This window comes from Tursiops truncatus, chromosome 17, assembly GCF_011762595.2.
Source record: "Tursiops truncatus isolate mTurTru1 chromosome 17, mTurTru1.mat.Y, whole genome shotgun sequence".
Classification (NCBI taxonomy): domain Eukaryota; kingdom Metazoa; phylum Chordata; class Mammalia; order Artiodactyla; family Delphinidae; genus Tursiops; species Tursiops truncatus.
This window is the reverse complement of record NC_047050.1, coordinates 24,008,451-24,020,900: the sequence shown is the minus strand read 5'-3', so window position 1 is coordinate 24,020,900 and position 12,450 is coordinate 24,008,451. Positions and strand designations below refer to the sequence as shown.

The following is a 12,450-nucleotide window of genomic DNA, read 5'->3' as shown; positions in this document are numbered from 1 at the left end:
CACAACAGCTCCCCTGAGAGTTCCCTGGGTCTTCCAAGCACCGTGCTCTTGGGCTGAGCCCTTTTCCAGCAACACAGAGACCTGGCGAATGGGAGAGCGAGTCTCTGCTGCTCACTCTGTGAGGTCTGAGGTTAGTTTTACTACAGCACACTTTTCTTATTTTCCCCTTCATTGTGGTTTTTTATACTTCTACTACTTCTTAACTACAAGATAGTTACCATGGCAACACCTGTTGATGGCAGACCAAAAACACGTACTTCTGCAGTGAGGAAGCTGCTACTATATTTCTCGTTTCTCTCTCTCACAGTTAGATGTGGAGGGTGTTTTTGTTTCTTCTTTTATCTAGGCTTGTGGATGAAACCACTTATCTCCATTTGGGCAGATTGAGATGGAAACTGCTCTCAGCTGTTTCCATTTTGTATGTGAGGATACAGCCATGTTACCTCCTGAAGCCTTTGTTGTCTGGTGATTCTTACCAACTGTAATATTAGAAAGCATGTCTTTGTCTAAGGGAGTTCGGAATCTTTAAAGCTTATTTGTCATTTCTGCTTTTCTTTTATTTCCTTCTTCTCTTTCCTCTTCCCACCTTACTTAACCAAGTAGATGGACTGACTTCTTTGACCAGACACCCAGACAAAGGGCCACAGTAACAAAGCCCAGATTTCACATCTCACTTAAAATGCCATTAGCCTGGATATCAAAACAGCTAAGAAGATGAAACCTGGGTTATATATAATGCCGATTAGTTCTATGTTCAGGTTAAAGAAAATAGATTCTAGATAGTAAATAAATTGAAGAGACTTCTTAAAAGATAACAGTATACTGAAGAGCAGTCATGTATGATCAGTTGCTAGTATCTTCGTACAGAAACTTAGCTATATCATCAATAATCCATATTTAAACAGGCATTTTGGTATGCCTGCTCTGGATGTGGCGTTGCAAGAGAATCTTTGGATGAGATTAAAAAAAAAAACATAAAAGGCACCAACCCTGAAGCCAGATTATCTGATTAGGGAAGCACACACAGGTAGCATCCGTGAAACATGGTGAAGCCAGGGCCATGATCTGGAAGTAATGAAAAGTGGCCACGTTCTGTTCCGTCCTCTACCTTGACGAGCTGTGTGATCACAGCTGGGCATTGGCTTCCTTGTTGCTAAAATTAATGAGCTGAAATATTGCGGAGTTTCTTTTAACTCTAAAATTACATTAATCCAACTCTGAAATATGTGCAAGTGCTAAACAGTAGAGCAGGGCAGACTTTTAAGGATGAATTCAAGGAAAAACATGAATTAACTAAGAGGAGCAAAGAAAATAAATATATAAATAATTATATAAATATATAAATGACTCAATCTAAATAGATGTCCCAATAAAGCAAAAAAAAAATTTTGGTCAAATTCTTAGGGAATCCTCTCAAAACTTTCCTCAAGATTAAAGAAATGATTGAAAGTTTTCTCTTTAATTCTGCTTTATGATGTTTAGGTAATTAGTCCCTCAGTCTTATTGACAAGAATGTTTAAAAATACAAATTCCTGGGCTTCCCTGGTGGCGCAGTGGTTGAGAGTCCGCCTGCTGATGCTAGGGGACGTGGGTTCGTGCCCCGGTACGGGAGGATCCCACGTGCCGCGGAGCGGCTGGGCCCGTGGGCCATGGCCGCTGAGCCTGTGCATCCAGAGCCTGTGCTCCGGGAGAGGCCATGGCAGTGAGAGGCCCGCGTACAGCAAAAAAAAAACAAAAACAAAAACAAATTCCTTCTTTGAAGTTGTATTATGAATTATGTGAACCTGTTATTTCAATGTTTACTTGAATTCATATAATTAAGAAATAACTCCATTGTAACAGCTGGGTTGATATGTAAATTTTCTTGATATGAGATGTGTAAAGTGATGAGTGCTACCTTGCTCGCCCTCATCTCTATTCCTTTTTTTAAATTTTTTTAAATGTTTTATTGAAGTATAATTGATTTACAACATTGTGTAAACGCAGCAAAGTGTAATCACAGCAAAGTGATTCAGTTTCATATATATATATATATATATATATATATATATATATATATATATTCTTTTTCAGATTCTTTTCCCTTATAGGTTACTATAAAATACTGAATATAGTTCCCTGTGCTATACGGTAGGTCCTTGTTGATTATCTATTTTATATCACCTCTATTCCTTTAACTTAGGACTGCAATATTAGAAAACGACCATTATTTCATGTACTGGCTCTGTATTAATTTCCTAGGATTGCCATAATAAAGTACCACAGACTGGGTAGCTTAAACATCAGAAATTTAAGTGCCACAAGCTAGAAGTCCACGATCAAGGTGTCAGCAGGGCCATTTCCCCTTCTGAAGGTACTAGGGCAGGACCTGTTGCAAGACCTCTCTCCTAGCTGTTGGTACATCCTTGGCTTCTGGCAGCGTAACTCCTATCTTCCCAGGGCATTCTTCCTGTGTGCACCTCTCAAATTTCCCCTTTTTATAAGGACCCAATCATATTAGATCAGCGGCCCACCCTACTGCAGTAAGACTTCATCTCAACCAATCATATCTGTAATGACCCTGTTTCCAAAGAAGGTCACATTCTGAGGTACTGGGGATTAAGACTTCAACATATGAATTTGGGGAGGATATAATTCAACCTATAACAGACACGAAATGGTCACATACGGGCAACTTATACACACACCTATAGTACAGTATTTAAGTGTAGCCTCCCTGCAGAGATGAGCTTAGTAGACGAGAGTCCATCACGATACCTTCAGTTCTGTTGAATATACCATTGCGTACAGGTCATAATAGAGCTGACATTTGCGGAGCATTGACTATCTCAAAGCTCTTGCTAGCATCCATACATTAGTTTATGCATTATTTCCATTCCATTGACTCTCCTTGACTTTCTCTGGATACTGAGCATTACATCTCACTAGGTGGCTCAGAATTTCTCTAAAGCTCAACTTAGGTCATCTAATAGTTATTTTCCATCAAATAAACGATTGAAATGTCATACATATGATAGCATCTCATAAAACTAACCCTAGCTCATAAGAGAATGGCCACATAGGTATCCTGTCAATGGTACAGTTCTGGTGTGGTGTCTGCAGGCAGTGTTGAAAGTCTAAGATTGAAGTGGTCAAGTGTGTGTGTGTGTGTGTATTCTCTCACTACTTACATATTAAATATGTATTCTCTCTCTGTATGCGCACACATGTATATGTAGAGAGAGAGAAAGAGATGGATATAGACATATAATCTCTTTATATACATATATGGAGAGGAAGGGGTCACCATAAAGTTACTTTGTCCCATATGGCTCACGGGCCCAGCCGCTCCGCAGCATGCGGGATCCTCCCGGACCGGGGCACGAACCCACGCCCCCCGCACCGGCAGGCGGACTCTCAACCGCTGCGCCACCAGGGAAGCCCCCGAAGCTAATCTTTTTAATGTTAGTGTTTATGCTACCTTGCTTTTTGTTCAGATATCCGAAAAGCACATAATTTTCCTTAAATACATTAAATTTGCATATTGTAAGCTATTCTATTTTTTCCATTAAGAAAGGATTTTTTTTCCTGTTGAGCACTTTGGTCATTTTGATTTTTTCTCTGTTAATATTGAAACTGCAAGGAATTCATGCCCAAGCCTTGTTCACTTGGGATGCAGGCTTACAGATAAGCCTTATAGTAGAAGGTGTCATTTTAAGCCTCTTTCCATGTAACATACTAACAAAAAGAAGGCTTTGCTAAGAAAATGTCATTTGTTAATAACTTAGTATATGTATTATAACTGTATCAGTGCTTACCTGGGTTCTGTATATTGTAGATAGTATAAGGGTACGTGTTTAAGGATTTTTATCATCCATTCCCTAGAATATATTCTTCTTGGAAAGGGGATTATTTTCATTAAACCACACCATTGAAGGGGATTTTTAGATTTCCCAGTGTCATAATCTTTTTGAGGCTTAAAAAAAGTCTTTTTTTTCTTTCATCTTATCTACATAGTGGCCTCTCTTTGGCACCTCTGTGAACTACCCTTTCCTGCCTTTTCCATTTTTTTTTTGTTCTCGATAAGGAAAACTCTTTTCTTAATGGACTGTTGCTTTGCATACATCAGGGATTTCAGCTGTTAGACTGTGTGAAAAATGAAGCAGGAGACATCAGATGGTGTGATGACTAGAACTGTTAACACAGTAAATACCAGGAAGGCTGGAAGTGTGAGCTAAAGCAGCTGGGGGGTGGGGGGCTGGGTGGAAAAGATGAGAGACACAGCTGGGAGAACCAGCAAGAAAAAATGGCCAGAAAACATGCGGGAGCTTAGCAAGAGAAGTGCAGCCCGAGGGAAAGAAGAATGCAAGAGAAGGAAGTGTCATAAGTTATGTTTTCCAATACTGCACAGTATACCTTAGCCCATATACATTGTCCTTAGCTACTCCTTTCATTGCTGTACCATTATGCATATTTAGTATGTAGTTTTCTTGGACGATTACTGTCGAAGGCTGAATATTGAAATTTTAATGGAAGTATATGTCTTTGCTTTGAGGTTGATCTCTGTTATACTGACAATTTATGAAACCCATCATAGAATTCAGAAGGATTAATAACAAATAGCATATACTTGTTTAGAGATATATTTGATTTTTTTTAACCAGAGGGTATCACATTGCTAACATTTAACATTTGGACAAATAGGGGGTGTGTATAGTGAGCTCGATTAATAACTGGTCTGGTAAGTATATCCAGAGGGAACTGATTAATAAATCGCTTTCTTCCTGGAAAAAGGTTTCTGGTATTTGAACCTAATCCTATTCTAGTCAACATGAGGACTCATTTGGGTAAAACACGATAAATGCGTGGCCGCAAACTGGGAGAGGTGGCTAGTGTAATAACAAGTGAAGGAAACAGAATTCGATAACAACTTGACGTTTAATGCAATGACCCACATCTAAGACGCAGACATGGAACAGGGATGACAAGAGCACCTCAGCACCGCCACCAATTAAATTGCAAAAAGGCAATAAAGAGAGATGTGGCTTAGCAGCATCGTAGATGAAACAAATTTAGATTTTGTGTGAGTCAAGTAAAAGATTCATAGATGCCCACGGTATAATGTAGCTGGTGAGAAAAGCTTCGGTGATCGTAGGCTTTCTAAATAAAAGTGTAGCATCTGAACTGACTCAAGGACGAGCTCCTCTTCCCAGATGCAGTGTTACTTCATCTGGAGAACTGCCTTCGAGCTTAGTCATTTAGAAGAGAACACCAGCAAATGAAAGTGTCAGCCCCCAGCATGTCTCCTCCTACCTTCCCTGTTTCCTCCCCGACTTGGTCCTCTTGCATGCACTGTCTCGCCCTCCCCAGATCTGAATTCAGTTCTCACTAAAGCAGGAAATACTAAGATGTTTAATCCTTAAACCCGCAGTGCTGCAGGGCATACCACTCGTCATGTTCTCTCTGTGCCTCGCCCATAATCATCTTGCTCAATGCTTGTCTGAGTGTGTTTGTTGAATTTTGATCTCCCATGCTGAGAATGGTATTGCCCTGAGACTCACTCCTTGACCTTCCAAGTTTCAGCTCTTTGTCTTCCTGTGTATTACGTGTCTGGGACTCAGTGTCTACTTTGGGTACCACGGTCTATCTCGGTCTCGCCAGGAGGTCTTCTAGAGAAGTGTGCCTCTTACCCAGGAATCCTGCCCCGTGGCCAGATTCTGTAGCTGTGACTGGACCTCCAGGACAGTAGTGGACCACCTTCCTGACTTGCCCAGCTTTTTGCTCCCTGCTGATAGCTCTGCCCTCCCTGAGAATTCCCCTACCAACCATCACCAAAACCCAGATAAGGACTATTTGCTAAATCAGATCAAGGTTGCCTTGTCCATTGGATGTTGTGTTTGGTCCCTAGATTGGGCTTTGGAGCTGGATTGGGCTCTCAGCATGCTCTGCTCTCATGAGCAGGCCTGGCCAGGACTCAGCTCCCTTCTCCATATAGCCTTTGTGCTCTTCTGAGTCATAGTAGGTGGTACTCAAAACTATACTCTTTGAAATGGAGAAGGGGACACTAAAAGGCAGCAGAAGAGGGACCTCTTTAAACACGTATCTTCAGGTATTTCAAAGGTTGCCATATAGGGAAAGTACTGGACTTGTTCTGCATAGCCCTGGATATCAGAACCAGGACGCCAACTAAGGTTGCAGCCACTAAGCCTTCCTTACTGCTAGCTCAAACCTAGCAGTGCTTCCAAGAGGTAGAAGGGGATTCCTTCTGGAAGCCTTTCCTTATGGGAGGGAATCTGGCATAGGCTGGAATAGCAGGTCTAAGTTTCGTTTATTGGTTTATTTCCACTACAGCGTGGATAAGGATAGTATTTACTTGGCTGGCATTTGCACGCATGATACATTGCCATGGTAATATGTCTACCACGAGCGACATGCAATCCTACTCCTTTCTCTGTCTTCAGGGACTGCAACTGAGAGTGGCTTTACTGTAGCAATATCCTCGAGTCTGCTCTGATTTTTTAAAAGTTACTCAATCAGCGAATAAATATTGAGTGATTATTATATCTTAGGCACTGTGATTCATTCATCGCTCAGTACTTTTAACTGCTACATTTAGCCAAGTATTTTTGACATTGCACTCATGAACTGGATGTTACAGACACTGTAGAAAGGGTTCAAGTATCAAGTGATGTTGATTTATAGCTCACCTTTAAATTTCTTTTAAATTTAAGAATTACTCATTGAGCTCCTTGAGTCTAGTCTCCTACTGAGTAGATGTCTAGCCTCTCAAACATGAATTTGGATTGATGTTTCTTAAGTCTGTGCTACCAGATCCCAGTATTTATCTACACGGATAGCAGGGAGGTTTGCTGTCAATGTCATCACTACTTCCTTAGGAGGGACTGTAGGGCATAGTTTTGAAGAAATGCTCCTCCCCCTAAACTTCCCCTCAGCAATGGCAGCTGGGGCTTGGGCCCATGCCATCTGTCAGGTGCATAGTCTCAGTGGCCCAGAAATAGAATTCTATTTCAGATCCTCTGAGAGGCTTTAGCCAGAACAAGCCTTCAGGTTAGTAGGCAAGAAGCATCATGAATTACTGGAGTTTGTTTGTTGGAGCCTCTTATGAATGACATCATCCATGTTAAGAAGCTGGTAAGAGTCCTCGTGAGAACTGTCAGTGAAATGGGTATAGAAGAAGTAAGATTGGCCTTCTACTGACTTAGTGTATGCAGGGTAGGGGGCCAGTCGTATTTGATTAGATACCTGGTTTCAGAAGTCCAAACTTCCATTCAGTGGGAAAAGAAATCAGCATTGAAAGCATAGGATTGCTATTTGATTGGATCAATCATTGTTTGCAGTAATTAACTGCTGTCCACACTCAGAGATAGTCATGAGGATGAGAGAGGACCTGAAGGAATATTGGTCCATGCAGAATTATACTCAGGTTGTCTCAGTCAGACTATGATAGTTTTCAGTGGAGCCAGGAGACTCTTCCTCAGTACAGCAACTCCAGTGATTCCAGCTACAATTATACTTGGGGTTGCCATACTTATTTCAGATTGATCTAGAAAACGACTGACATTGTAATGTGTAATGTCCACATTCCTTAGAATATTGTTTTGGTAACACCTTTATCGGGATATAATTCACATCCTACTTAAAGTGTGCAATTTAATGGTTTTTAGTATATTCACAGAGCTGTGCAGCTATCACCACAATCAATTTTAGAACATTCGAGTTACCTCAAAGAGGAACCACACAGCTCTTAGCTATCATCCGCATGACGATCCTTCCCCAGCCCTAAGCAACCTATATATTTGCCCATTTTGGACATTTCATGTAAATGGAATCAGATAATATGTGGGGTTTTTTTGTGACTGACATTCCACATAGCATGTTTTCAAAGTTCGGCTGTGTTTTAGCATGTGTCGGTACTTCATTTCATTTTATGGTCAAACAATATTCTTTCATATGGATATACTATATTGTGTTTATTCATTCACCAGTTTATGGACATTGCTACTGTTTCCATTCTGGAGCTATTATGCATAATGCTGCTATGAACACCCACATACAAGTTTTGTGTGGACTTAACGTTTTCATTTCTCTTGGTATATACCTAGGAGTGGAATTACTGGGTAAAATCACTCGATGTTTCACTTTTTGAGGAACAACCAGGCTGTTGTCAAAGTGGCTGTACCATTTTACATCCCCATCAGCCAGGTATGAGTGTTCTGATTTCTCCACATCCTCGCCAACACTTGCTACTATCTTAGATCTGTCAATTATAGTCATCCTAGTGGGTATGAAGTGATATCTCATTGTGGTTTTGATTTGCATTTCCTTGATGAGGCATCTTTTCATGTGCTTATTGGGCAAAATGTCTATTCAAATCTTTTGCCTGTTTTTGGTTGCGTTGTCTTTCCATTATTGAGTTATAAGAGTTCTTTGCATATTCTAGATAAAAGTCCTGTATCAGATATGATTTACACCTATATTTTTTCATTCCTTGGGTTGTCTTTTCACCTTCTTGATAGTATCCTTTAAAACATAAAAATGTTTTTAATTGTGATGAAACTTAAATTACCTATTTTTCTTTTGTTACTTGTGCTTTTGAAAGTATTACATCTAAAACACCAGTGCCAAATCTGAACTTATGAAGATTTACCCCTATGTCTTCTTCTAAGAGTTTTGTAGTTTTAGTTCTTAAATTTAGGCATTTGATTCATTTTTGAGTTAACTTTTTTATACAGTCTGAGCTGAGGATCCAACTCCATTCTTTGACTATCAGTTGCCCCATAATCTTTTGCTGAAAAGACTATTCTTTCCCCATTGAATAGTCTTGGCACCTTTGTCAAAAAATCAATTGGCCATAGATATATGGGTTTATTTTTGGGTGCTGAGTTCTGTTCCACTGATCTAGATGTCTACCCTATGCCGGTACCACACTGTCTTGACTACCTTGTTTCCTTGGAATAAAAACATAACTCGTGAAATTCATGTTCTGAAAATGCAAAATTATGCACCACTTTTATGTTATTAAATTAGCTGTCAAATAATATGTTCAGTTTTAAAATCAGACTCTTTACTCCTGTCTAGTAATACAGATAGTATGTGCAAACATTATTTCCCATACATATTAATAAGATTTGGCATTTTAAGAAAAATGTTTATTATTTTCATTTTATTTTTTTACTGTAGCAATTTGCTTTAGATAATAAATCTTTCTCACATCTCTAACGAATTCAAGAGAGTTCTCTGGGATTGACAGTGATAACACGGGGAAGTGGAGAGGTTTGGAATCCACATCTAAATATATCTGTATGGCAGGAGTTCAGGAGGAGGTTTGATTTGAAATCTAATGAAAGACAGAAAGATGGCTTGAGAAGGGCTCTTGTCTGTCAAGCCCTTCACCCAGAGAAGCCCTGCTCTCTTAGTTTGCATGACTGACAAAGACTTGGAGTCGAGTTGGAGAAAGACTGCCCGTGACTATGTGTCTTGTTCTAATCTTTTTAGACTTATTTTTTAAAAAGAAAATAATAATGTCGCTGAATGCAGTGGCAAACAAAAGGTGGCCATGTCTCACTTGGTAACTGTCAGGGAAACAATTGATGTACCTAAAGATAATATAAATAATCTGCTGATTCTGCTATGGAAGAAAGCAACACTCAGTCTAAGAGATCATATGTGGTCCTAATAAAAGAACATCACTAGATGCAAATCTAGAAGACTGGTGTTCTATTCAGTTTTTTATATTGTAAATCAGGAATTAATATCTCAGTCTGTAAAATACTGCGTGGTTCTGAATCTTAGACAACATCCAGGATATTCTCCTTGTAGATTCATTTATTTATTCATTTCATCCTTCTGCCCTTCTCCCTTTGTCACTGTACTTTTCATGGTATCTTATGTACAAGAGAGGTTCAGTACAGGAGATGTAGATTAGAGGAAGGGAAGAGAATTGGAGAGGAGAGGGGGATGGAGAAAAGGCAGGGCACCAGACACAGAGCAGAAAAACAGATGGGAGATCAACTGAAGTCATTCCTGTGATCTCCTCTATTCCCGCACACCTTCCCCATTTCCACAGTGGAACGGATGAAGGAACCACTCAGGATTAGATCGGTGTGCCATTCGGGCCACACTGTTCACGCTGCATCAACGATACTGTTGTTCGTAAGACATTTTCACAATTAAATCACGGCTTACCTTACCTCGAAGCATACTCTTTTCAGATAAATCACTTGTTTTATTCTCAAATTCAGACAACAGTTATTTGAATTTCAGTATCACTACAATAACACATAGGTTTCTTTGTCATAAAACTAGGAAAAATAGGGAAAGAGCAAGTAAATTGATGTGTATTTGATTAGACATTGACTTGGCTGCTATTTCGGAGAAATTTTTTTATTCATCCACTACTATGTGTAGTTTTTCCTCTACTTTGTAGTTTGCTTTGTTCAGTGTTTGGCATAAATGTGCCAGCATTTTTACAGTGAACTGGACCAGTATCTGTCACAGTCTCTATCCATCTGTCTTTTTTTTTTTCCCTAACTTTTTTTCTCTTTGGTTATAGGCCAAGAAGGAAGGGAGAACATTCACCACCACAGCGTTTCAAAGGGAATACATTGCCAGCATTTTGAATACTTATTTGGACAAACCTTTCTTCAAGGTAAATATTACCATTGTACCAGTGATCATTAGAATTTGCAGATTGCAGCGGTAGTGCACAAAGGCTTAATTGTTTAGTCTGGTACAAACCTAGAGTGATAGGAGAGAAAGAAGGAGAGGGAGCTGGAGGGAAGAAAATAGCGCTGTTGGGATATCCTGCAGTCTCTTCTAAATGTGTTACCAGGAGAATGCCGTCAGAATCTGGGAGCCCACTGAGCTGGGCTCAAAATGTGTGGGAAAAAGGGGAGAAAGGGGAATCTGTATTTTTTTCTTCGTGTCAGTGTCTCTCAGATATTCATGAAAACAAAAGGCAGTGTGGTCTGATTGTAAAAATAGCATTTCTTCTTTTATGAGGAAAGAGTTGAGTAATTCCTTTTAGGGGTTAAAATAAGATATATGTTGTATTCACATCACAAGGGGGAAAAAACCTGAATCACAGTATTTTACACCAACTGAGACTTACGAATATGGGAGAGTTTAAAAGAAATCTGTGTTCTTCTTTTATGAAAATACCTACTAAGTAAATCTTTCATCGGCTGGTGGTAAATGCTTCATGAATGATGTCCTTTTTTGGAACATTATATTCGCGATGCCTCTTTTGGGGGGAGGGGAAGGGGTGTGTGTGTGTGTGTGTGTGTGTGTGTGTGTATGTATGAGACAGAGAGACAGAGACAGAGAGAGAATAAATATGAGACAGAGACACCAAAGAGAAATCTGTCAGCATCATACTGTATGTTTCAGAGAAGTAACTCCAAGCATTTTCTTTATGAATCATGAGCTTGGCGAGAATAAAGATCTTCACAGAAGCAGCTGAATTCCTAGTCAGCTCCATCACTCATGAATTAGCTGTCAATATTTTAACACAAATTGCTGTGTCATTTTTATGAAGTTCCCCTGTTGCTGCTCAGTCTGTAGCTAAAAGCTGTTTTCACCAGGCCCTGAAATTATAGTGGATGAACTGCCTCCTTCCTTCAAGAAAGATATTTGTGTGCACTCACACACAGAAATGCAAAAATCTACCCTCCAATTTCAAAGAAAATAAACTTGTCAACTTTCTCTGTTTAGCAGTTGATATAGAGTTGACAGTACTTGGTCCTGAGCTGGCCAGAATGTAGTTCCAGATTGGCAGGGGGAGAAGAATGTTCTCCTCCCCAGTCTTCATCCTGCCTGTTCTCTTCTGAAGGGGTTGGTTCGGGAAAGTGGAGGCGGTACATTAGAGGAGAATTTTGTGATACTATTCATTCTCTGTTCTGACAGAGAAGACATTGTTTATTCACTGGAATAGGCTTGGCAGGAATCTGTGCTGTGCATACAGAATGGAAACATCGCAGAGCAGTGGGGAATCTCAAAATCCTAAGCAGTGGATCAGCTTAGAGCTTTTTGAAAAAATATATTCTAATAGCCTCCATGACTGTAGATGCAAGTCATAATTTGGGGAGATCGTTTTCCTTGAAGTAATTGTTTGCTTCACTATTGCATTATGCATGTCTCACATGGAAAAAGTCCTTAAGAGAGCAGCCTGCCTATCGCAATACTGTAGGAGCAAAAATTAAAATCATGAAAGGTGAGAAATACGTTCTAAACGCACTAGACCTGCTTTGAGATTGCTCCCTACACATAAGCATTCAGGTGTCGGTATCAACGAAAAATAACCCGTGCATGTCATCAGATGATTCACAGAAACAAGTGGGAGCTGCCTGAGATAAGAGAAAAAAAGACACATTAAAAGATGTGCCTTGGGGTAAGAAGTGCCCCGCCAGAGACAGTGTGAGAGGGCGCCATGCTCAGAATGTTCCAGAACTT

The 12,450-nt window shown here is 39.9% G+C and overlaps 1 protein-coding gene across 9 annotated transcripts in view; it reads left to right on the top strand.

Moving 5' to 3' along the window:
* PAG1 (phosphoprotein membrane anchor with glycosphingolipid microdomains 1) overlaps positions 1-12,450 on the top strand; it is a 142,734-nt gene that overhangs the window by 69,557 nt on the left and 60,727 nt on the right. For 5 of the 9 annotated variants that reach the window (XR_002174594.3, XR_002174593.3, XR_002174592.3 and 2 more), the window contains 2 exons: positions 8,103-8,202; positions 10,553-10,648. Coding sequence is in view for 2 of the 9 variants with exons in the window: in XM_019926287.3 (XP_019781846.1) it covers positions 8,131-8,202; positions 10,553-10,648 (168 nt within the window). In the remaining 7 variants the exon portion in view is untranslated. The remainder of the gene's footprint in view (positions 1-8,102; positions 8,203-10,552; positions 10,649-12,450) is intronic. The other 4 variants (XM_019926290.3, XM_073794556.1, XM_019926291.3 and 1 more) reach the window with 1 other exon arrangement.